Consider the following 24837-nt stretch of genomic DNA (forward strand, 5'->3'; position numbering starts at 1 on the left):
GTGGGAGGAAGCTGGAGTACCTGGAGAAAACCCACGCAGGCACAGGGAGAACATGCAAACTCCACATAGAAGGACCCAGACCGGGATTCGAACCTGGAACCCTCTCGCTATGAGGCGACAGTGCTAACCACTGCACCACAGTGCCGCCCTGTTTTCAATTTCATTTTGTAAAAGATATGTGTCCACACATTCCTCATGTCCTCTTCCTGCTCTTTGGGTAACTTTAGGTAACAAAACTGTGCATCACAGCTAAAATTTGATAATGGTAATAACTTGATAACAAGTCATGTGCTGCCTGTTAAACAGATAGACAGCTTTTCCTGGGCTGCAACTATTCCATAAAATCACTATTTTATCAACACATTTAAAGCAAGAGAGGTCCCAACTAGTCCAGCACATAAAACCACATAGAACTGCAGCTTGTAATTTTTACATTTTTGTAATTATCCAACAAATAAAATATATAATATCTTAATGAGTGAGATTTAGAGGTGCTGAAAGACTGTATGCTAAAATAAGCTTCCCAGATTAACTTTATATTTAGCATACACGGACATGACAGTGGTCTTCTTATGTAACTCTCAGCAAGAAAACATGTGAGCACATTTCCCTAAGCAAATGCCTCCTGTGAAATGATTAGTCAGTAAATGAATGGTCCTCTTTGTCCACACTAATGCTTGCTGCTAGCATCTTAGGATTCTAGGAGATTCTTAGGAGACTTTTGGCTGTGAAACACACAGAGAAAGATTAGTGTGGACACACCCTCAGATCATCCCTATACTGTAAGACACGACTTGGCTTTCAACAGTCTGATTAGCTTTGTCAGCCAAGCTTTGCCTTGACCTGCATGTCAACATGCCTACAGTTAACATGTGATAATGCTTATGGCTGGTTAGCATGTAACCGTTGCTTTCACTGTCGCACAGTTGAATTGACCTTGCATGTTAGCATATTGACAGGTCAAACCACTTCAACCAGCAGTATTTATTGCTAGCTCGCATGCAGTCAGAATGTAGTATAGCTGAGGCTGAACTGGTTTCAAATAGTTTGAAGTGTTTTCACTCCACAGCCCAAATGATTACAGGTGTAGGAATGAATTAAGACATCATCACTATGTTTTCAAACATCAGTATAATTTACACAAGCAGATAAATGTTGGCGACCTCCGTCAGCCTGTGTGTGACATGGACTCAGTCGATTGTGTGAGAAACCTGTAGCAGCAATCAAAACAAGACTACTGTTTGTTTAAAAGCGACATACACATTCCAATGCTGACAACGGGCTCACAAGCTGTACTTTCATGTACTGGTGTACTATTAAGGAATGTGCCACAATTTTATTTAAGTTATACACACAGATTTTAGTCACTGATTAAAGGTACACCGATTAAGTGAACTTCATTGAAATCATATGTGAAAATTAAAGCTTACAATCCGATTTCAGATTGTTAGGATTTAGGTGTATTTGTTCCTTCAACCAGAAACAGCAAGTATAAAGTAAGTATACAGTTTCAGTGTAAGTTTCTGCTTTACTCTGAACAAACTGAGCTGAAGTTCTGCGTCTGTGACTGTCGTTTGGAATGAATTCTTTCAGCTGAAATTGTGATACAATGTACATCAGGGAAAATTTCAATGTAAAACAACATATTAGATAACACATTAGCTACTGTCAGACAACAGCTAACATATCTAACCGCCTCCTAGCTAACTATTGTGGTCACTGGGAAATAGAGCATCTTTAAACAACCATCCGTCCATCCATTTTCTCTACCGCTTATCCATCAGGGGGGACGGGGGCGCTGGAGCCTATCCCAGCTGACTATGGGCGAGAGGCGGGGTACACCCTGGACTGGTCGCCAGTCAATGCATCCAGTTAACCTAATGTTAACAAATATGGGATTGTGGGAGGAAGCCAGAGTACCTGAAGAAAACCCACGCATGCACAGGGAGAACAAGCAAACTTCACACAGAAGGGCCCAGACTGGGATTCAAACCTGGAACCCTTTTGCTATGAGGTGACAGTGCTAACCACTGTGCTTTAACAGGTGCTTTATTTGAAATAGTGTGCAAGAACATGTCATAACCACAATATGACATCTGTCATAATAACGAAGTCATGTGATATGACACCTGCTGACAGCAGTCATAAACATTCAAAAACATTCTTTCATGCTCGTGACAGGTCATGTTTAAAATGTCAGTCAATCGTATGCACACCCCTTCAAGGAACACCTTTTCTACAGTACATGTGCAATGCAAAGGCTTGTATCATACAATTTTGCTGTATATAACACTGAGCTCAGCCTGCAGCTTTTTGAAAGATGGTCTGTTTCTGGGGTCGTACTGCCAACATCTGCTCATTATCCTGGAGATTTCCACAGGGCAGCCATGTGGAGCCGGCATACGGTATCCTGAAACATGTCACAAACAGGCATTGAATCAAGCACAACAAAGAAGCTGGAAGAGCATTAGAACTCAAACACGTATCACTTATCTCTGAGGGTCTGATACAGGGCTTTACCTTTCTCCACCTCGTCTCGTGTCTGTTGGTTGGTCATGCTGGCATAAGGCGTCATTCCCATGGAAAAAGCCTCCCACAGTAGAACACCGAAGCTCCAGACGTCACTCTCTGATGTGTAACGACCTGAAAACAACAGCAGGGGGCAGTATTGACAAAGGCACAGGACTCTGTCAGCGTTTAATTGCCTATTGGCAGGAGAAATGTTTCTGGTTGTGAGTGCAGGACAGAGGCAGTTGTGAGGTACCATAGTTGAGGGCTTCAGGAGCAGTCCATTTTACCGGGATTTGTCTAAGGCCACCCTCTGTGGAATAGACACCGTCGTCTTGCTGACGGGACATCCCAAAGTCACTGATCTTCACCACTTTGTCCTCTGCAACTAGACAGTTTCTTGCTGCCAGGTCCCTTTAAAAAATACAACCAGACAGAGAAAGAAAGATGTAAGAGGCACATGTACAGAGGTTGATGAAAAATGGATACAATAGAGACTACAAAACATCACGCGCTGCATTAAAAAAAAGAGAGAAATGGCAAGAGAACAGAGAGGACTCAAAGGAGTGTGAGAACAGGCGTTCCTGTCATGTCGCTGGCATAGCATTTGAGGCAGTTTGACATGCGGCGTTACAGGCCGAGCAGCTACCAGCAGCCTGCTCTGATCCGTCCCCGCTGAGCAAATCGAACAGTGCTCCTGTACTGAACTGGGTGTCACATGTCTTCCCCAAAGCAATAACAACTAAAACTCTACTAATAGCTCCCCCTGAGCACAGCAATCACTTCCTCTTAACAACAGATGCCCTAATACACTCTGGGAAAAAAATCTCACATACAATTCCATAACTTACAGTATTTTCACAGTTAAATGTTCAGTTTTACATATCTTGCTATATATTTGGATTGCAGCCTTTTCTTATTTTTCTTTTAATAATGGCATTGAAAGCAACATTGTTTTTCTGGTTCGTAGGCATACGTAAAACACAAAATCACCACACAAACTCATGTTTCCTCTTTATAGCCAGTTTCGGCTCACTTCAAGATCCACATTCTTCAGACTCTGTATCCGCGTAGCAGTTTGGTTTGTGAGGAAGTTTAACACCCATTTAAGCACCCTTGTACTGGCACCATGTCTCTTTTACAGCTGATTGTAAATATTATTACCAGTCTACAACAGTCTACAAGACTGGCACCTGTTTATTGTCATGGACAAAAACTGTGGAATAATCTGTCTATTAATATGAACTTTCTCCAGTTCTGTAAATCTATTCTGTTTGGCATTTAAACAGTTGCAGCTTTCCTCCTTTTATTGCTTTAACTTTGTTTCATTGTAGTCACTATGCAAATAAAAGTTTAATTATAGAGAAATTAATTAATGAACAAATGATCTGCATATGCACTCAAGGCTGCGGTTGTATCTGACCAGTTATGAAGAACCTTCATACTGTTTCTACAGTGGACACTCAGGACATCAGTCATCTCCCACCACGTTAGCACATGCCTGTCTGACTTCTTTAAAAAAGAAAAAAAAACAGCTCGTGCTCTGTAGCTCTCTGAACATGTGTTTAGATGTTTGTCTGCGAGAGTAACAGTTTTTGACATTCAACTGTTGTCTCTTTTGAGTTTGAATGCACTTAATGATGCAATAATGAAGATGCTCAGACTCTTTGAGAGCTGTCTCATCCACGGGCACCAAATCTTACTGCATCTAAACTTTTGTTGTAATTGGCCCAATTTTTGATCCAAGTATCAAACATTCAGAGTATTCAGGGGGGGCCAATGGTATATAATTTTCATAACTATGTTTTCTTTTGTGTATAATCACTAAATCTCTTAGAATGAGCCTTTTATATCTACAGAAGGAAGAGGTCCTCTTGCACAGTCTGTCAAATTGCTCTGCCATGTTCCTACATGAGCCCAGAATGGACAAATCAAACACCACCTCTTGAGAAGGCCTTTTTGTTTTTTTGCATTTTCAGTTGTTTTTCTTTGTCTTAAGACAAAGGGCTTTTAGTTGCAATCTGCAACTTCACTGCCGCTAAATCCTTCACACTGGATCATTAAATTACACAAACTCACAATCTTACCTGTTCCTAAGGAGGTTATACAAATAACGAGGGACCAAATGATTGACACACCTGTGGATGCACTTCTTGCTTTCCAGGTACTCCATGCCAGATGCTACATTTTCTGTCATTTTGACCAACATCTTAGACTTCAGACTGTGACCCTCATTCCGCAAGAAGGAGAGAAAATCACCACCTTGCGAAATATGTGGACACACACAAACACACACTGTACATATGCCGTAATGATAGAGGAACAAATGGGAGAAGCAATAATGTTCCAATAAAACCTGAAGCTGTCATGTCATATTTACCTTGAATGAGCTCCATGATGATGTAGATGGGCTGTTTCTGAGTGCACACTCCTATCAGCTTCACAATGTTGGGATGGTCGTACTGCTTTAAGATCCTGGACAGCACAGGACAGAGAAAGAGAGGGAAGTGTGTGCGTGTGTGTGTGCATGTGTGTGTGTGTGTGTGTGTGTGTGTGTACACACTAACCTGGCTTCCATCAGGAACTTACTCTTGTGTTCCGGCGCCAGGTTCTCTTTACAGGATTTCACTGCTACAGGAGTGTTATCAGACCGTAAAAGACCACTGTACACTTCTCCAAAGTTACCCTGTGCAGTGCCAAAACCAAGATGATCAGTCAGTTCAGTTACAGTCACAGCAACTCTCTTTTCTAACTCAGCAGGGTTCCAAAGTTAACAATTTCTTAATGAACTGTTGCCCTGTATGTTATTGTTTGATCATTTTCGATGAAATGGGAGATTAGCATATGCATCAATACTATGGAAACATCAAAAGGCAAGCCAGCATTGGACTTCAGGTTCACATTTTTATTATTTTAATCCAATATTCTCATGCTTACGTGCACACTGAGTTATTGGTTGTTTTAATTCTTCCTCCTGTCCATCCTAAATAATTGCAGCTTTATTTCACTAATTCACACATACTAAAGTCTCAGATTAGCTTCAGTTGAACTTTAGTCTATAAATTTGCTTGAAACAAGAACTGAATTTTGTCCATTGTCACTTACACTAAAATCTCTTTGCAGCCATTATGAAGATGAGAAACCATTACAATGAGGAATAACTCTTTCAGTGTTCATGTGTGCAAGTATTAATTTAAAAATCTGCTAAAGTAAACAGTAAACAGTAGACTGGCCATAAGGTCTCCAGAGTTCTTATGTCGTTTGTTTAAACCAATAATGGATGGCTGGCTTCTAGTCACGTCTACTTAAAGGCAATAAAAGTGAGTTAGGGCAATGCTGATCAAACCTTCCATCATGTTTCATGCAAATATGTTCACAACATTTTAAGACATCTGAGTCAGAGACCGTAAAACTCACTGACACACTATTCATGGCTGCTGATCAGCGCAATAAAAAGCAATGAATAAAAACAAAAACATTTTTGCATTTTCTCACTTCACTTTTGTATTTCTACACTTCTGTAAACAGATGTGAAGTTCACCCACCCGTCCAATGAGGTGCCCCAAAATAATATCATCGTGTTCCAGGACCCACTTGTCCTAATGAGGTGAGAATGAACAATGAGAGACATGTAGTCAAGCTGTTTAAAACTGTGAGACCAACAAGGGAGTGAAAAGAATAGGCAAGAGAATTTGAAAAGCAAGATCATCTGAGAACAAGTTTATCTTTACATTGGTGCTCATTTGTGATGACTATCTGTGTGTAAACACCAACTTAGAGAAAAACAGGAGAATGATGGGACCTTTTTAGTGTGTGTGTGTGTGTGTGTGTGTGTGTGTGTGTGTGTGTGCGCGCGCGGTGCTACAGCAGTACCTTCAGTACAGGCTTCTTCAGCACTATGTGACACCTCTTAGTGATGTGTTGTTCTGATGATACTAGATGATGGATCAGCAGCGGGATACTTGGGAAACTTTCTCCATCCAGACGATACATATTCTACTGACACACATGGAAAAGCATTTTTCAGAAGTGAACTAATGTGCAGACATGCACAAAGCAGGGAAATTTAACAACCTGTATACATACATATACACACACACACATATATATAAACATATCTTTAAAAATGCTTTTTAAATTGTTCCCTTGTTTAGATAAATTGATCAGTTGCACTTAAAAAACGTACTTACATCCATATTCTGAATGAGGAAATGTTTGCAGGCTCCATCCCATTGCACAGAGAGCACATAACAAGGCTTTTCTTGACTCTTCCTCACCAAGAAGTCTCCGTCATTCGTCAGCAGCTGCTGGACCTCTAGTCTGGGAATGGCTCCATGGTACCAGTCCTGCTGCCCAAGAGGACGATCCACCATCTGCAAAGGGGTGAGGTCTGGAAGCACCTGGAAAAGACAAGCTGAATCTTTAAAGTCAACATGAAAAATGAAACAATATGAAGTCATAGAAGATGGTTTTTAGGGTTATTCTGCAGAGATTATGTGGCTATACTTCAAAGAAGAGTCTGTTAAAAGTCTATCAGCATCACCTTCCCTGCCTCTAGGGTACTACTAACCTAGGAGCTGAAAAGTGAGAAGCAGCTTACTCCTGAGGAAAAGTATATAATTCAGGCATTAAGTCCAGTGCATTATAGACAATAAGATATGATTTGCTTGAGATGATCTGTTACAGTTTCCAAGCAGACATTTTGATCGTTCTGATAGATTAAGAACTGTTAGACTGCTTGCACAAGACCGTTTCCTGTTGAGGATTTGCGTGCAGGACAAGCTGGTTTTGGTTGCATGCTTGCTATTGTCTATCAGCAGAAGTGATAAAATTATAAAATGTAAACCACCCGTCTGAGAAGTAAACTTAGTTTGAGGTAACTCGACCAGCAAAGCTGACCTCAGTAAGTCCAATTATGCCTTCAGGCGCACAAGACCCCAAAGAAAAATCTTGTTTCTGAATGAGTTCATCCAGACAGTAATATTCCTTCAAACTGTGCCACTTTCTCCAAAATATGATGAACTGTTTGCTGTGTGGTAGGAGGTCTGAGTGTATGAAAACAGGCACTGCAGTTAAAGTGAAGAGCAGGGAGGTGGAAGTGTTAAGAGGGGAACTGTCCTTCAACTGGAACAAGTGTCCTTCCTTTTGATTGTTCCCCAACAACATCTTGACAAGTAGACATTGTTTAGTGCGTCGAAGTGATGCCAGACAGTTTCGTATTAGTACTCTATCATTGTTTTGTGTAATAGTATTGCGCCCTGATTGTAAATCAGTGTTAAACCTACCTCAAATTTTGGTTTAAACAAGCCACTCAGATTATTTATGATCCCATCCATGAGGAGTTTGGTGGAGTTTTGGCTGTGGTCCTACAAAAAAAAAAAGAATAAAATAAAATAACAACAACAAACAAAAAAAAAACCTAAGAAGATCCAGAGCACATCATGTTGGCATAAAAAAAATGCACAAGAACCAGCTACATCTGGCATAAAGTGAGATTCAAGAATTATTTTTAATTAGTAGGTCCAGTTACAAAGAGATGTTCAGAGGTAAAGAAAGCAGGACTATGATTGTAGTTCATCAGTGAAAAGGCTCATTTGGGACATTAGTCCCATGAGTTGAACTGACTACAAGACTAAGAATTCACAGTTACAAGATCCATGAGGCCATACTTGGGCACAGCGACACTTTGAGCAATGTCTTGTGCCTAATGTCAGCTGACATTAGGCACAAGACCTTCAATGTGATCTTTTGAAGTTAAGACATTTCAGGCTGGACCAAAGTACGGGACCAATCAATGGACCAGCACAGCCATACCTGGAGCCATGCAGGCAGTGACTCACAACTCACCTTTATCTTTGACACCAATTACGTAATTTGTACTTGAGTCTTGTGACTTGGAATGATTTGTCCACAAGTGCAAAGATACATTTTTTATATATAAGAAAATAGACTTAATCTTCGTGCAAACTGACATGTTTCAATACCATCAGTGTAACACCAACTACTATACAACATTGTTAATCTAAATGTTATCTGTAAAGATCAATAAGCAAGTTGCAACGTCTGAAGTGGGCTTCCTGTCATGGATGAGTGTCAGTAAAATGTGCCCACTTTCGCTGTTTCTAATTTCATAATGACTTGTTTAAGACCAAAAACACAATAAGATGACATACGCTTGATGTGGAATTGAATTGGGACTTAATATCTCAAGACCTGAGACTTTGAAAACAATGAGTTTGTCCTGCCTCTTGTTCAAAACAATGTGTAAAAAGATTTAGTAAGCCATTCTGGGTGTCAAGGTCTAGATGAAGTGAAGAGAGCTACTGGTTCACTGGGTTTATACCCAACATGATCCCTTTATTCCTCATACCAAAACTGGTTTCAGTTGTTTAAGAAACAATCTTTCTTCCTCATACCTTGGCTTGTTTTCAAAGTGTAATAAACCTGACTGACTGACAGAACCGAAAATTAGCTGAAAAAGACAAAGGAAGGAAAGACTGCCAGAGATAACATACATGGCCTGTGTTGGAAGAAACAGAGACAGTGTCTGAGTCCAGCTTCAGAGCAGAAGGAGGCTCTTTGGAGCCCAGCTGGTCCAATTTCTCCTTCAGAAGAAGCCTCTGAACCTCCAGCTTGGCTCTCATGCCCTGTGACAGAGCAACTTGCTGCCGGCACTCCTCCATTGCGTGTTTCTTGCTGAACTGGTAGACCCTGAACAAGGTCAGGGAAGGTAAATTATATTTGTGTAGGACCTTTTCAGTGTGTGAGCAACACAAACAGTCGGACAAACCAATGAAGTAGCACAAGTGATGCAAATAGACAGTACACGACCACACAGATATCAATAAAAAGGCTGTCTGCTCAAATAACTTTGCAGATGCTTCCTATTGACTAACCAAATCAATAAGAAAGCCTTGCTAGTGTCAGCTTAGTCAGCCTTTGTACTGGGTTTAGAGCAAACAAGACCAATAATGATCAAAGGGCCCTGCTAATGAGGTGAACGAGACTTCTAAAAATGAGTAGGGGTTTGATTTCTGAGACGCTTATAAGCTAATAAACGAAAGGTTCAAAGGCCAACCAAGACCAAACCAAGATCAAACTGTTCATTGTGCATGTATCCGAATACTACACAAATCCCTATTAACTGTGCAACCATGGACTAGAGGTGCTCAGAAAAATAATATTTGGTCTGCAAGTGGGCACACTGTAAAGGAAATATTTCTGCAAGCCAACATGCTATTGCTTGAAGACTCAAGCAACCTAAATGAAAGAAAGCTTCTTCAGAGTAAGCTTTTGAATTGATATCAGAGTGACAATGAGTAGAGAAGCAAGCATGCTCAGCCTCACACTTCTACAAGAGGTCACACAAGGTCAACTTCATACAGCGTGTCACTGTTGATTTATAAAATATTTCTTCAAAATACAAACCAAAGGGCAGGGTAACCTCGACTCACTTCACTCACACCACCAGCACCATATGTGCTCCCCAGCTGCACCTGAAAGGCATAAACTTTTCGCAAATAAACACATTGTTTCCGTAGTCCTTCAGGAGCTTGTTAATGACTTGATCATTCCCACAGGACTGTAAACCTCTAACAGCTTCAGGCAGCCTCACCAACCAAGACAAATGAGGGAATCAAGTCCAATAACTCTTACCATATCATTGTATTGTAATTTATAAGGCACTTACAGCTTACTGAGAGCACATCGGTCATTAGCTGCTGCCCAGCCAAGAGCACACTGAACTCTCCTGACAGTGAGGACTGCCCGTAGAAGCAAACTAGTAATTGCCTCCACAGCTATCAAACACTTTTTTTAAATTTCAAAACCTCCTCTTTAACCTCTAAATATAACATCAGAACATCACTGGTTCTAGCTTGAGTCTGTGAGCTGCTCACCTCTGGCCCTTCCTGATGCCTTCCTGCTCGGCTTCCAGCTCCAGTTCCAGCTGCTCGAGCGACGTCTGCTGGGAGCCCAGAGTCCGAGCCAGATTCAGCAGCTCCTCCTCTGTTGCAGTCAGCCTGGGAGAAGGAGACAGAGAAATTATGATAGGGCAGGAAGAAACTAATGCAAAACAGAGCTAAAAGGAACAGAGTGGGTAAGGAGGAGGAACTACATGAGACATTAAAAAAGGAAATTGTATTTCAGCCATCTGGATGAAATTGTGTTGTTTGTTCTTACTTGTGCTGGATTGTCTCAAACGTGAGGTCATTCAATTCAATGTCCTTGGGATTTAGCTGCTCAGTGTCCTCCAAGAAACTGCAGTCAAACTCTACACAAGGAGGAATCTCACCTACAGATCTCCAAACACAAACACACACACAATCATTTCTCTGCAGATCTGGCTTTGATGATTACATTGCTGTCATCTGAGGGGAAGTTATTCCTCAGTCTACCTGTTCTGGTGGATGAAGCTCTCATACTCGCTGAGAGGATCAATGGCCGTTAGAGCTGAAGACATCTCCCTATGGATGTGCACCACTTCGTGATGAAGGAGAGTGGAGATGTCGAAATACTCTTGCAGGATCTCCTTTCTGGTTTAGAGATCATAAAAGGCAACACAGAACAATACAAACTCCTCAGGTGATGGACTGTTCAGAGATTTCAAGGAACATTTTTGCAAGTTTTAGACTAATTCAAACAATATAAACAGTACATTCTTTTTTTCTTTTTTTTTTGCTTTTCCCAAGTTGTTTCACAGCAATACTATGAGAATCGAGTTCGAGATTTAAACTTACACAACCAGTAAAAAGTGTCAGATTTGTGTTATTGCTTGTTACAGCTGTCTAACTAACATTTATGTAAACCTGCTTGTTTTGAATGTTAGTTCTCTTGACTGCACAAGCAAGAAAAAGCTGTCAAAACAGTTACTTCTCTCAATGTATGGTCAAATATAATTAACATAATGCTGAAAGCTGATGTATTAAGTATTGTCCTGGCTTTAAATAAAAATAAATAAATACATGTATTGTGTATGAATGGTAACAAGTCCACCAAGTGGAAATGGAAAAAACAGTAAATGTAGTGTATGTGATCTTACAGTATGAGCACCATCTCCTGCTGCAGAGTCTGCAGTGCGGTGAGCAGGGCAGGCTGGATCTGACTGTAGTGGTGCTGATGGTAAACCTGAGCCGCTCGCACAGACAGCACATACTCATTATGCATCTCATAGAGTTTCAGTGAAGCCTTTATGTAACGCTCTTTCGCCTTTTCTCGCTCTTTATCTGCAGGGGAAGGAGAGGGGATGCTTTATGTCGTGATAAAAACCCTGATTTACAGTGAACACAGTACAAAACAAAGCAAGGCTGTGCCATCAGCATGTGGAACTTAATCTGTTTAGAGAAGTAAGTAATAGTAGGATGTCCTACCTTTACTGGCCTCCTGGTACTTCCTCTTGGCCTGAGCTGCATCTTTCACTGCCTGTCTGTAGCTGCTCTTCAGCCTCTCCAGCTCCGTCTGGGTCACCTGAAGCAGCCCGCAGCCAAGGCAGTAATTATTATAACATAAACTGGGGGACACATTCTCCCTCGAATATTCAGTTACGTCCAAAATGTCTCAGTGATGTATGGATATGAGAAATATAAATAAAAAATCATATATTTCTGTTTTGTATGTTTAGAGTTGTAGTGGTTCTTTATTAATCCCTAATGTCTGCGATTACATGAAGTGAAACAGGAAATCTGGTAAAAAAAAAAATCAGACCTCATAACGAAATATAAACAAATAAATAAAAGGCAAGTGTCATTGAATTTTTAAGTATTTTAGAATAGCAGGGAAGGAGTTTTCAAATATGAATGAAATTTCTGGATGCTAACCACCTGCCCTCTATGTTTACAGCCTTGTCACACAGACATAACTGTACAGACACATATGGGAAATACACGGTGCAAGAATGGGTTTTTCTCAGCAGTGCTATTTGCGTGGTTACAAGCGGCCGCACTGATAGAGAACGCCATGTAGCACAGGAAGTGGACAGTAGCCCTTTCATCTTTCGCTGCAGGGGAACTTGAAACATGAGAATAGACATATGAGGAAATGATCTGACCTTTGCTGTGCAACTGGTGGTGATACTTCGTGACTCCACCTCACAGCACCTTTTGATGTTCAGTTGCAATTGCAACATAAAAGCAATCTACTGTTTAACCAGTCAGTGATGCACTTAAAAAAACAAAGTCGTCTGCAAGCTAGATGACCAAGCTGCAGCCCAGTATGACCCAGTATGGATCACTGGAAATGAACACATCATTTGCCTGATGTAATTGGGTCATAAAAACAGTGCGAAGCTGCCACCAGTTTGAGATAGCATCAAAATGCATTTGCACACACTCTTTCCAGTCCGTTGAACCTCATTTCATTTGACTGCTGTCTGTTTTTAAGACCGCCATTGCAAAGCTCGTCTGCATGCTAAAATGATGAACTGAACAGGAAACAACACATTTTAAAGCAACAACTTCTGAGTGAAGACTCATAGATGCGACCCCTCTAACACAGTGTCAGCATTCATACACATAATGGTTATTTAATAGTTCGCTTTCATCTAAAAACACCACTGCATTCAGAAAAACGACCAGGTTGAGATAATGACAATGAATACTGAATAGAACAGACACGCAAAAGTGGTTCACCTCCTGGCATGACAGCATAAGTCTGTAATGTATCGTGTGAGTTTGTGTGTGTGTGTCTGTGTGCATGTGTTGATCACACACCTTGCCGAGCTCCTGCCTCAGCAGGTTCCACTGCTCCGCGTAGGTTTTGCGGAGCTGCTGTTTGTCTCTGATGAGCAGTGTCAGTTTGCTGATCGGACCATCCACCAGATCCTCAGAGCACTTCTTCATCACCTGACTGAGAAAGTCCGTCTGAGAGACCAGCACTCCCCACGACTGGCAGACGGGAGGTCAAAGGTCAGAGAGACAGATCATTTTGATAAGAGAATGTGAGTAGATGAAGCTCACTACATGATACAAACTCCTGCCAAGGCATTAACCTTCGCTTGGATCTGGACTTTTTTGTTGGCAGTATGTCCCAGTACTGTGCGTTTGATTAAAAGTCAGACAATGGTCCACAAACCACCAGTTGCTTGCATGGCTGTAATTATTTCAAATGAAGCTGAAAAATGAAGAAATAAAATTGTTTCTTCAAGGATTTCATTGGCCCGACCTGCACCTGTCTGTGTTGTCTTCAGCAAATTAACAGGCATGACTTTGATATATATTAGATATTCATTCACACTTATTTATTATTGCCATAATTCAGGGAAGCATTGGATAATTACAAACAAATTTATGATCAATTTGAAGCAAATTACAAAACTTTTACAAACCTTTTATTGGAATTTCACCTTCGGGTAGCATTATGCTTTTGGATTTTACTTTGATTTTGGTTGGAAATCAGTGGTCAAGTATAGATCTGATCTATAGATTTATTTTGCAATAGTTTTAGCCAGTCGTATGTAGTGTGTTTTCCATGTTGTGTCTAAATGATTGGAGTTGTGTTCGTGTATTTTTTGCTTTATGTGGTTAAACTTCTGAAAATGAAAGTTGCAAAACAGGACTAAATTAAAAACCCTAACTTCTGAGGAGGGAAGTACTTTTCTGCTAATATGACAAAATATGAATGTAAAATTCTGATGTTTCAATATATCTGCAGCTTTCGGTTTCAATAACAAAAAGCAAACATTTGTTTCTGATGGCCCCCCAAATAAATTCTTCTAGGGAAACACTGATGTTGATAGCTTTTTTGTTTTAAAAATTTTAACCTCTCATTAATTCCGAAAAGTAATTTAAGATAAACTCTCATCACACACATTACACATTATGCTGTTTCTCCCACTGGAATGAGTCGATGATCGGGGTGTGGAAGACCTCACCTTGCTGAGCTGACTGATGTAGTCCTGTCCTGCACAAAGCTGAGACCGGTCCAGCTTCTCCACTATGGCAGCCATGTGATGCAGCTGCACTGAAAATTCCCGTTCACTCTTAGCCCGCTGACCCATCCACTTCTTCATGGTCTCCATCAGGTGAAGCTCCGAGTCCAGCAGTCGCAGGATAGCAGCATGCGCCTGCGGGCACCACAGGTCCTCCCCAAACCCCATCTCTCAATATTTAAACTTTTTTTGCCAAGAATTTGCTGTCACCAGTAAATCCCGCAGTACCTTTGTGCTCTCATGAGTGGGACAGAAACAGAGTGGTGAGCCGATACATCTGCTAATGACCAAGAGTAGTTACTCCTCTGTGGCCACAGAGGGGTTTCATTTCCCTGTGTGCAAAAAAAAAAAAAAAAGACACTGGTTACATGAGGCAGCACTTCCTTGTGTCTGCTTGAATGTGGGTGTGCTTGCGATTTTGCTTTCAATTTAGGAACAACTTTTGAAGTAAATGTATATAATTTTCAGTTAAGATGCAGAAATAAGAGGCTGACAGATTGAAGCTGAACATTACAGACACCATCATCTGCACTGCGTGCAAAGTACATTTCCTCAGCTTCTGCAGTTAATGTGGTACAGTGTTGAGATACTTGTACTTGCTGAATAAAACGGAGGAAAAAAAAAATAATTTAAAGATACTGCAAATTCCTATTTAGGTTTAAGTAATAGCCTGCTCTTTGCAACGTCATTTGGGTGTAGGCTTAAGTGAACTGCTCATCACTTTTAGACCACAACAGTCTATAAAAACTTCTGATGGTGTTTGTTACATGAAAAAAAAAATGCTTTTCATTTGTCTTTTTAGCACAGCGTGAACCCAGTCTCACTCTTCATTACTTGTACTTATACGACTTGGTTGTTGTTTGGTGCACTCTCTCTGCCGTAACTAATTTGCTTAATTTCACTGACCATACATCGTCAAAGACACTCGTTCTACACATTAGGGAGAAAATGAGACAAAAAATACACTTGACAATGATCCTCAGCTCAGACAGCTTTTGCAGACCACAGAGGAAATGTCTACTTTTGTATTTAGAGAAGGTGTCTTGGGCTAAAAAAAAAAAAAAAAGAAAGAGCTGTGTGTCATACCAACCATACACTGGCTGGAAGCAAAAGACACTAAAGCTGCACTGACCAATGTCCAAGTAATAACTGTCGTGATGTCACACTGACATTGAAAGTATTTTCCTTAACTGCAGTCCCAGCGTGATTAGCAACTACATGCATTTAGGCACAATGTGGAGGTGCCTGTACTTCACTTGAGTAATTTTCTGCTTCTTGACAGTCTACTTCTGTTTCACCACACAACTGAGCCTGATGGAACTTCCACCCAAACCCACAAATGTTAACCTCACAGTGGTGCTGGAGGAATCGTCAGTGATCACCAAAGTCAGGAGGATTTATCCTCTGGGCACCACGAATGCCTGTATAAAATTGCATCTAGGGTTTTATTTGGGGAAAAAAGTGTTGGACTGAAATGAAACACCAAACGTTCAATATTAAACAAACTGGATGCAACAGAATTTGAATAAAATACATGGAAAAAAAACCCAAACCTATATTAACAATTTTTTCATTTAACTTTAGACATTTTAACCTATTGATTAATTTGATTTTAGTCCATGGTGGCATTTTCCCAACAATACATTTTTAATATCAACTTCCATAAGCTGTGAAATGGGAGTAAAATTCCCGTTCAGTTTTACCAGTAACAACTTTACATGACTCACCAAGCATTTCTGTGACTTTGACTGGCAAGAAACTCTCCTGTTTAAATTATTGGTACAGAGAAATAGGAAATATGTTAGGTGCTGCTTCTGTGATTAAAATTCAAAGGTATAAGTCTGTGTTGGCTTCTTGTTGGATATTGTTTGGAAACCCAAAATTAAGTTATAAAGGACAGGTATGTAAAATGTAATCATTTCAAATAAAAATGGGAATTAGACATACTTAACATCCCCGTGGTTTAAATCAATGTATATTAAGATGGATGACATGAAAGCTCCCGAGCTCAGCGTGCTACACCTTACAGGAGAGAAACCATGTTTTCGCAAAATATGTGGAAATGCTTACAGATGGTTCAATAATTTGACTGTTGAGTGTGAGAACTGAGATGAGGTGAGACGCCATGCATTTTTAACAGCTATGGAAAGTGATTCTGTCAGACCTCAGTAACCTGACACAACAGATGAGGATTCATGCACTTTCAGATTCAAAATTTTTGGTAAAATCACATCCCTGAAAAAACAAAACACTGAAACTCACATTAAAAACCAACAAGCTGACATTTCGTTCAAGTTCACAAACTAATGTAACGCACTGCCCTTTCTTAGGCTTGCTAACAGCATGTTTGTGGGAACTGCAGTGTTAGCTGGTCTTCCACATGTTCATAAACATCTCAGCAGCTGACAGATGGATTATCATAAACATTTTGTGCAGGCATTCATAGTCCCCAAAGGATTAACATTATTGACTTTGCTAACAACCTACATTTATATCGAGCCATATTCTTAAATGCACTGAAGTTAATAAAAACACATTCAAATTTGCATAGATCTTTATTTTTAGTAGAATCTATAATTGACATCAATTAAATAAAAAGGAGAAAAACAAGAGCAAAAAAATCTTTAAATTACAAGAAAATTACACTGCACCATTCATATAGTACAAAAATAGGCCTTATTTTAAAGTTATGTCCCATGTGAAGATAGTCATTCTTGTACATTATTCATAGGTCACAAATCTGTAAGGTACTGTGTGCAGCCACAGGCCAGGAACCTCACAAAGAGGTGGGAGGAGGTCAACAAAATTGTCTGAGGCTGCTCCACTAACCACCCCGACAACCACCTCCATCACAAAGTGTTTCATTTATACTCAAACAAGCATGTGCACACACGGACGCACGCACATCTGATTCAGCCCTTAAGTTAATGGGGATGGGATACATTCTACCTCCTCCCTCCACAGCTGCTGAACATACAGGGTGTCGCTGCAGATCTTCAAAAAAAACAAAGGAAGGCAGAAAAGACTGAATGATATCAACAAAACACTTTGAACACAAGTGAAGGAGTCGAGGGACCGTGACAACCTGAAAGCAACACTTTGTAACACTAAACAGACAGCATTAAAATGATTGTCTTTGGTTATGCCAAAGATATTGCTCCTATTAACTCCATCCGACTTCATATCGATCACTTCAGACTACATCCTAAGGCAGGACTGAAGCAACATCGAGCTCCATGTTGAATAAATCAGCTGTATAAATAAAAAGCCTCAATCATTCCCATGAGTGAGTATTTTCTCATTTGCCAGAGGAGGAAAGCTGCGATGTTTTGTTACATTTCTGTTACTTTCTACGTAAAAAGGCTTCACACTTAAGTGCCAGTTAAGTGGTAGCTTTATAATAATGAGCTGCTTTCTAGTACAATTAGAGAACCTCTTTTCTTTTGTTCTTTAGTGTGTAGTTTCCATCACATTCTCGCAGTGAAAATGTGAGACGGATGCTAATGCCTTTCAGCACTTCCTGTGCTCTGGAAGCACTACCAACTTCATGCTGCCCGCATTCAAGATTTTCTTAAAAGTTGAACCCTCTAATGCACAAGTTGAGCTGAATTCATCAGTTTAAAGTTTTCTCAGCTGTAGTGAATACAACATCAAGCTAAGATGAATAAATCACTTCATGAGTGCACTTGAGGGAGCCACAGGAACTTGTCTGAACACCCCAAAATAATGCACTTCAGTAAAAATCCTTTTTCGTTCTGGAAGCAATATGTTAATCTTTTGTAAGGTAAGATGCACAATGGAAAATGTTGAAGACTGAGCATCAATTAGTCACTACTGACTGCAACCAATTCATCCAGAGTTCCACATTATAGTTCTAAAAGAAATGCAAACCCTTGAGTTTAAGAAAAACGTTTACGGAAGCAATTTTGATGCTGCATTAGCCCATTATCTGCTGTTAACACACTTTACACCAAGCTGGGAAGTCAATAAGATAGTGAGGATCAAGTCTGAGGCCATAGTTATTACATATTTAAATTAGCTCCCTCTTTAAACTGGGGGGTAATCAAAGCCTAAATGGCAGTAGGCACTAATGTTCATCACACAAAGCAATGCAGCACACACTTGTCATTCTGCAGCAGCAGCATCAGCGTTGTTTCTTTAGAGGGAACTTGCTCTAACTCCACACACTCAGGTCGGTTTCCAATCCAGTTTAGTGCTTCCTGGCTGAACCTGCTGCGATAAGCCAAATGTGCAACACCTGTGCTGGCCATCAGAGATAAATTAAGCTTCTTGGCTCGCTGGTGTGTTTGAGAGAATACATATTAGTCTTTCTCCATGCTTTTGAGCAGGTGCTATTTTTCTGCTCTCTTTTGTTTCCCTTCTGCTTTTGCAATTTAAGTCACATTGAGCACATTCACTCATTGTGCATATTCATGAATAACACCTTCAAAGAAGGCTTTGCAGCACAAGTGGTTAAATTAAAATCGATTTGTGTGCTTGTGCATCTTTTTGCCCTTAAGACAAGGGAAATGTTTGATTGTTGGTGACTTAATAAACTTGAGGACAAAAAGGGCTACACGCCTGGTGAAGCCACATGGGTAGAAACTGAGCACGGGGGTAGAGAAAAACAAACGCCCCTAACAATCTGAAGCCGATTTAGCAGTTTAATGCATGCCAACAAGATCTATGGACAATCCTTCAGTTCGTTTTATTTTCAATAACAGGTTTTAAAGCCCAGGTGTGTCTGCCCATGAATGCTGATCCTAAAGGCAATAAATTTTAGCAGAGATAAGGGCGATTCAGGAGACCAGAATTTATACAGCAGCTTTACAGTTTCTGAATTGCAATTGCTTGTTTCTCTTCGAAGACATAAATTTGACTTATAATGCCTATCCCCCTAAGAAGCATTCTCATATGTGACCTACATATAATTTGACCTCTATAATCATTTAACAGCTCCTCCTAACAGATTATGAACCCTTGCTGAATGATATGAGAGGTAGATAAACGGATGAGCAGCTGCAGTTTTGTATGCATGCCATCACCATGACAACCTCTCTCTCAGCAAGTTGTTTTTGTACTGGAAGTGAAAAAAAAATATCATTTCAACATAGCAGAAAAAGAGATCAGTGGATTCAAAATGGCTACTCCGGATTAAATCATGAGATGCATATTTCAGATGAAAACCAGCCCGGGAGAAAAATCATTTCAAACCAATCTTCCCTAAAGGTGTGATTAAAATCTCTCAGAATAAATAGCTGCTGCAATATCAATCAGAATATAATTAATTGGCAAGTACACTGAAGAGATAATCTGGAATTCAGATTAGATGAAGACTGCAGGCTAAGTGCAGAGACACAAGATTTCTAAACATTTAAAGAAGAGGGAGGAAGAGGAGGAGGAGGAGGAAGAGGAGGAGGAAACCTTCACTTCAGAGGGCCGATAAACATTTCTCCACCTCATATGTAGTAAACTAACTCACACACACACACACACACACACACACAAAGGTTCTGTAAGTATGAGGCATGTGTTTGTAGCTTTAATGTGCCATGAAAAAAAGAGAAAGCATTGATGTGTTGTTACAGTGTCAGGAATGTCAAGAAATCAATGACACATAACTCAACACCTGTGAGATGCTTTGACAGCCTCTTGGTCACATATTGTTCTGGGTACCATCAGAACATTGTGAAATGTGTCTCAGCCTCGACTGTGTGTGTGTGTGTTCCTCTTTAAATGTATCTTTCTTTTGATGTGTGATGGATGGCCTACTAAGAGCACAGGAGAATGTACAGTCTCCAAACCAGAATAAATGAGTCCATCATGAATCCCACCAGTCTGAAGGAAGCTTTGCAAGTTGTGCGCCTCACTTAGCTCCTGCCGGACTAGAGAACGATCTTTTCACAACGTGTTTACAACAGCAGGGCTAAAGTCACACCCAGATCAATATCTGCAGTGACTGACCATGTGAGAGATGGATTTTGTTTAAAGGAAATATAAATAATTGTCTCATCATAAAGGGGGTGACATGACATATTTAGACAGCTCTCAGACAGTCTGCTCTGGTTCTAATGATTTACTGGCCATCAGTCAAAGTCTGGACATTTTCAACTATTATCCTTTTGATGTGTTAATTTTTAAAATGCACTTTAAAAATGTGAATCTGGAAGGATAAGTAGGGCTCTTCTAAACAGCTTTTGGATGTTGAGGTCACTTAACAATACTTCAAGAGAACCAATGTTTCCAAATCCGATTTCATGCCTCATTATACAATTTTTGTTATCACTTTTAAGTCAGAGTACTAAATGTGACAGGACAAACTTCAGCTTCTCTATAAATCGCACTGCACTGTTCACTGGATTTACACGCTCACATTAACACACACCAGCACGCACAAACACATCTCTACTCCTCACATACAACAATCTCGTCTGGCTACTGCACTGAGACTGATGGAAAAAGAAAAAAAAGAAGAAGAAAGTTAATAATAATCATTTGTTTACTGTAACAAAAAGGAGCTACAGCTGGGGGGAGAAATGGACTCTACGCAGACAGACGCTGTTAGTGATTGAGGGCAAGAGGAGGGAGTTAGCCAGTTTAATAGAAATGCGCCCAAGTGTGACCAGAGCAAAGCCCGGGCCATCCTGAGCTCTGAGGGACAGTGGCTTCTCATCAGGTCTCCCACAGCACAGTGGAAGAAGTGATTCTGAAGCAGGACTCAGATGAGAACCCCATAAGACAGAGACAGAAACAAAGGGGTGAGAGATAAAACCAGAAAAGACTGAAAGGACCGTTTCCACAGCCCTGAATTATCAGACAAATGGAGGGGGTGAGAGGATTTAAAAGCAGGAGAGAGGGAGGGATGTGGGGGAGGCATTAAAGAGCACTTTGTGTTTTGATAAAGGCAGTCCTCTCATTGTGGACGCCAAACTCTTCGTTTTCGGAGTCTGTTTTTATGTCTTCATCCCCCCACACTGTAGGGATGCCATGGTACGACACCACCCTATTTCCCCCAAGGCTGAAACTGCCCGCGAAACCACCGCCAGCCTCTAAAGAAGGCAGTTTAATGAGCGCGCCTGAGCGCAGCTGCAGCATCAGGAAGATGCCAGCAAAGGTGGCCATGATGGCCATGCAGCTGAGAACGGCAATGGTGATGGGCAGCTGGGAGGTCAGCTGGAGCTCCGACCCCGGGTTCCCCTGGCCCACCATGAAGCTGCCAGGGGACTCACGCATGTACTGGTTGAGATGCAGGCAGGTGCCAGAGATGGGGTCAAGGGAACTGTGAGGGGGGCAGGACAGGCAGACCAGAGGGCTGAGGCTGCTGCAGGTCAGGCAAGGCAGCGGGCAGGGCAGGCAGGCTGGGACGGAAGCTGGTGGTATGGAGTTTCCCACTGTGTAGTTGATGGGCTGGGAACCCACAGAGAAGCCTTCTGGACATTCTTTCACACAACGTTGTTGAAAGAGGTAGTAGCCGGTGTCACACTCTGCAACAGACAGAAACAAAACTGATATGCAAAGCCTCACAAACAGTGTTTACGTCTTCATATGAGTCAGACAACACAACCAGGATTCCTGCCCAGACGGTCAAAGCCCACAGAGCATAGTTAATGTTAGGCATTTCTGCATTATTCATCTACAGGGCTGCTTGGTATCTTAGAAATGTAGAGACAAAGTTCTGAGGCAATTTAGCCTTGAAGTCACCATTTTCACTTTTGTTAGAGGTACTTGTGCTAGCTTTTACAAACTGATGACGAAAGGCTTTGCAATTTATATGCTGAGTGCAGCAAGTCAACAGAACAATTTCCATATGCAGCAGGTCCAGATGCAGACCACTGCCTATTATAGCAATTAACAGACTGTGGGTTCTGGGGGTAACAGAGCTGAAAACAGGAGTGTGAGCCAACAGAAGGATGGAAATCTAATTTACTGCAGGGTCTTGTCAGCTTGTTTAAAAACAGACAGAACTATAGCTGTGAGCCACAAGTAAGAAAATACTGTGTATGACATGATGCAAGATAATCATGACATATGATAATCAAACATAAGATAATTTAATTCGGTTCACCCTCTAATGAATCTGTATATCATCTTGTCAGTCAGTGTGCAAGTACCTCTGACAGCCTGTAGGGGTCAGACTGACGACATGTAGCCACAGTGCATCTCAAGACTTTGCCAACAGCAGTATTTGGATTAGATATGAGACGTCAGTATGGACACCATTAAACTCAGATTAATAAAAAGGGACCTTGGGTAAAATATAATTTGATCTCTTGAGAAGTTAGATCTTCATTTAAAATTGATACTGATGCATGGCCTTTGCAAAAAGAGTCGAAATAATTGTGTGAGTCTTGATTAATGTAACAGTGCAGGCGGATGCAGCTGAGCACACATGGGATAATATCCACGCTAGTTCACATCACATCTCAACATGACTCTATAATTACACCGCACCTTGTTGGCTGTTGTTGAGACAGTAACTTCCTGTGAGGAACAAACTGGGAAAAAGAGATACTAGTCCTACCGATGCATATCTGCCTCAGGTCCAGGGTCTTGCAGCCGCCGTTGCCAGGCTGAGGGTTGTCAGAGGTACTGGAAGATGTTGAGCCAGTGCCATACAGCACCAGGATGAACTGGGTCAGAGTGCCTGAACGAAGAGAAAGGAGATGAAGATAAAAACTGATATTAAGCTGGGAAGAAAAGCAGGCCTGTCAAAAACAGTAAGGCTCCGGTTCTCCCTAGGGAGGGTTTTGGAAATGCATCCTCTTCTCATTGTCGATACTTAAATTTTCTGCATAACGTGACTGAAAATGACTCCTGGAAACAATTTAAAGATAACATGAGTTCACTCTGTGCCTAATCAGAGTTTTATAAAGTGCACGTCTCCAAAGAACCATTCAAGTGCAGGTGCAGGTTGTGAGAGGTTCCACTTTAGTGAATCACTCCTTAGTGAGGACGGGGGTGTCAGACATTCATCTACATCTCTTTTCTGGGGGTTTTCTTGGCTCCACCGTGTTGTGGGTGGACCTGCTACGTCCAGATGCAGACGGTTGTAGGTGGATGATCCAAGTGCAAACAACTAGATTAAAGTATTCACTCCACTGCTTCACCATGCTCCCTGCTATAAGGCAACAGATTACTGCAGAGCTACAGCCCACAGCTCGTACAAAGAGAACAAGGGCACAGGCACTTTGGATATTTAGGAGTCACTTGATCTCTAATCTCCTGTGAACCCTTAACCCTCCAGCTGAACACCCTAGAATCAACAGATTAATACATTTGTTGATTAACATTCATGTGAGGTGACCGCAACACCTTCAGTTTAAATCCACCTGAGGAGTTCACCTGCATGCCGTACATGTCTCTCTCCTCCCATGATTCCCGCCTCTACTGTCACCATCAAAGGAAAAAATGCCAAACAAAGAAGAAGAATTACGTTTGTTTATCAGTGGCTTTTCCTGTTTGATTTTAGATTTTGTCTGGGTTTGAATGATCATGTTGTCGTTTTGTTTTCTTGAGTTTTGTTTTTCATTAAAATCAATCGACTGAAAACTAATTGACACACACTTTTTAAAAATAATTCAAGCATTTCACAAGCACAAATACTATATTTATTGGTTCCAGCTTTTCCAATATGAGTATTAGCTGCTTTAGGTTTTAGACTGTCAATCAGACTGAAAAAGTATGTTAGCATGTCTCCACAGGGTCTTTGGACAGAAAATTATTCAACAGAATAATCAACAATTGAAATAATCATTTGTTAGGAATACACAGACAACAGACAAAACCAGCAAAATTTTAATTTCCTCATTAGCTCTTATGAACAACAAAGAAACTTTACCATAGTCGCTGGCACCAGCCACATTCTCAATCTCCAGTGTCCAAGCCCCACTAGGGTTCTCATCCCAAGAGTGGGTGGTCATGAAAGCCCAGTCATTAAAACCCTCTGACGAATAGTCATGAGGCCTGCAGGAGGAGGACAAGCAGGAGTGTCAACAGTGTGTTTACAAACTTGTACTGTGTGTCTGTGTGGTTGTGTTTGTACCTGGGGTGCAGCAGTGTGGAGCGTGTGCCGGCAGGACTAATGAGGTGGATAGCCAGGTTTCCCCTCCGGTTGTAGGACAGGGTGAGTCGGGCCTGGACGTGCTCTAATGAGGTCACATGACTGTCTGTCCCAAAGCAGGCGTCCACACTCTTGTTAATCGATAAATGGCTGCCAATGTTCCTGTCAAACATGAGAAATGACAAGCAAATGAGACACATTACACAGTAGCATACATTAGCTCGAGGCTGTGTGCCGCTGGAATCATTATTGGCTCATTCTGAGCCTGGGATAAGCTAGCATTTGAATATGACATTTTGCTCCTGGCCAGAGTGCAGGCCTGCGAAGGGGGAAGAGTTAGTTGCCT

General features: G+C 41.1%; 2 protein-coding genes across 9 annotated transcripts in view; both read right to left on the reverse strand.

Annotated features, from left to right (window-relative positions):
- Positions 1–1914: 1914 nt before the first annotated feature.
- Positions 1915–14758, reverse strand: fes (FES proto-oncogene, tyrosine kinase). The gene is made up of 18 exons (XM_046385643.1): positions 14375–14758; positions 13215–13388; positions 11877–11973; positions 11549–11732; positions 10905–11042; positions 10690–10809; positions 10407–10529; positions 9024–9219; positions 7794–7874; positions 6699–6908; positions 6382–6504; positions 6054–6107; positions 5076–5194; positions 4889–4983; positions 4647–4770; positions 2765–2922; positions 2521–2643; positions 1915–2410 (listed from the first exon to the last, which is right to left on the reverse strand). The coding sequence occupies exons 1-18, from the start codon at positions 14597–14599 to the stop codon at positions 2268–2270; spliced, it is 2487 nt and encodes an 828-aa protein (XP_046241599.1). The 5' UTR covers positions 14600–14758; the 3' UTR covers positions 1915–2267.
- A 5369-nt stretch (positions 14759–20127) lies between these two features.
- Positions 20128–24837, reverse strand: part of furina (furin (paired basic amino acid cleaving enzyme) a) — a 71603-nt gene continuing 66893 nt past the window's right edge. For all 8 annotated transcript variants that reach the window (XM_046385708.1, XM_046385656.1, XM_046385684.1 and 5 more), the window contains 4 exons: positions 24474–24653; positions 24270–24394; positions 22953–23075; positions 20128–21915 (listed from right to left, as the gene is read on the reverse strand). In XM_046385708.1, coding sequence (XP_046241664.1) covers positions 21308–21915; positions 22953–23075; positions 24270–24394; positions 24474–24653 — 1036 coding nt within the window. In that variant the 3' untranslated portion in view covers positions 20128–21307. The remainder of the gene's footprint in view (positions 21916–22952; positions 23076–24269; positions 24395–24473; positions 24654–24837) is intronic.

This window comes from Scatophagus argus, chromosome 1, assembly GCF_020382885.2.
Source record: "Scatophagus argus isolate fScaArg1 chromosome 1, fScaArg1.pri, whole genome shotgun sequence".
Classification (NCBI taxonomy): domain Eukaryota; kingdom Metazoa; phylum Chordata; class Actinopteri; family Scatophagidae; genus Scatophagus; species Scatophagus argus.

Bases quoted from the DNA above. Each gene is read 5' to 3' on its own strand.
- fes (XM_046385643.1), bottom strand. From the start codon at position 14,599: ATGGGGTTTGGGGAGGACCTGTGGTGCCCGCAGGCGCATGCTGCTATC. The intron at 11,974-13,214 runs GTGTGTGATCAA...GGGCTGCTTCAG, and splicing joins TGAGGCAGGAGCTCGGCAAG to GTGACCCAGACGGAGCTGGA. The intron at 6,505-6,698 runs GTAAGTACGTTT...GTGTGTCAGTAG, and splicing joins TCCTCATTCAGAATATGGAT to AATATGTATCGTCTGGATGG.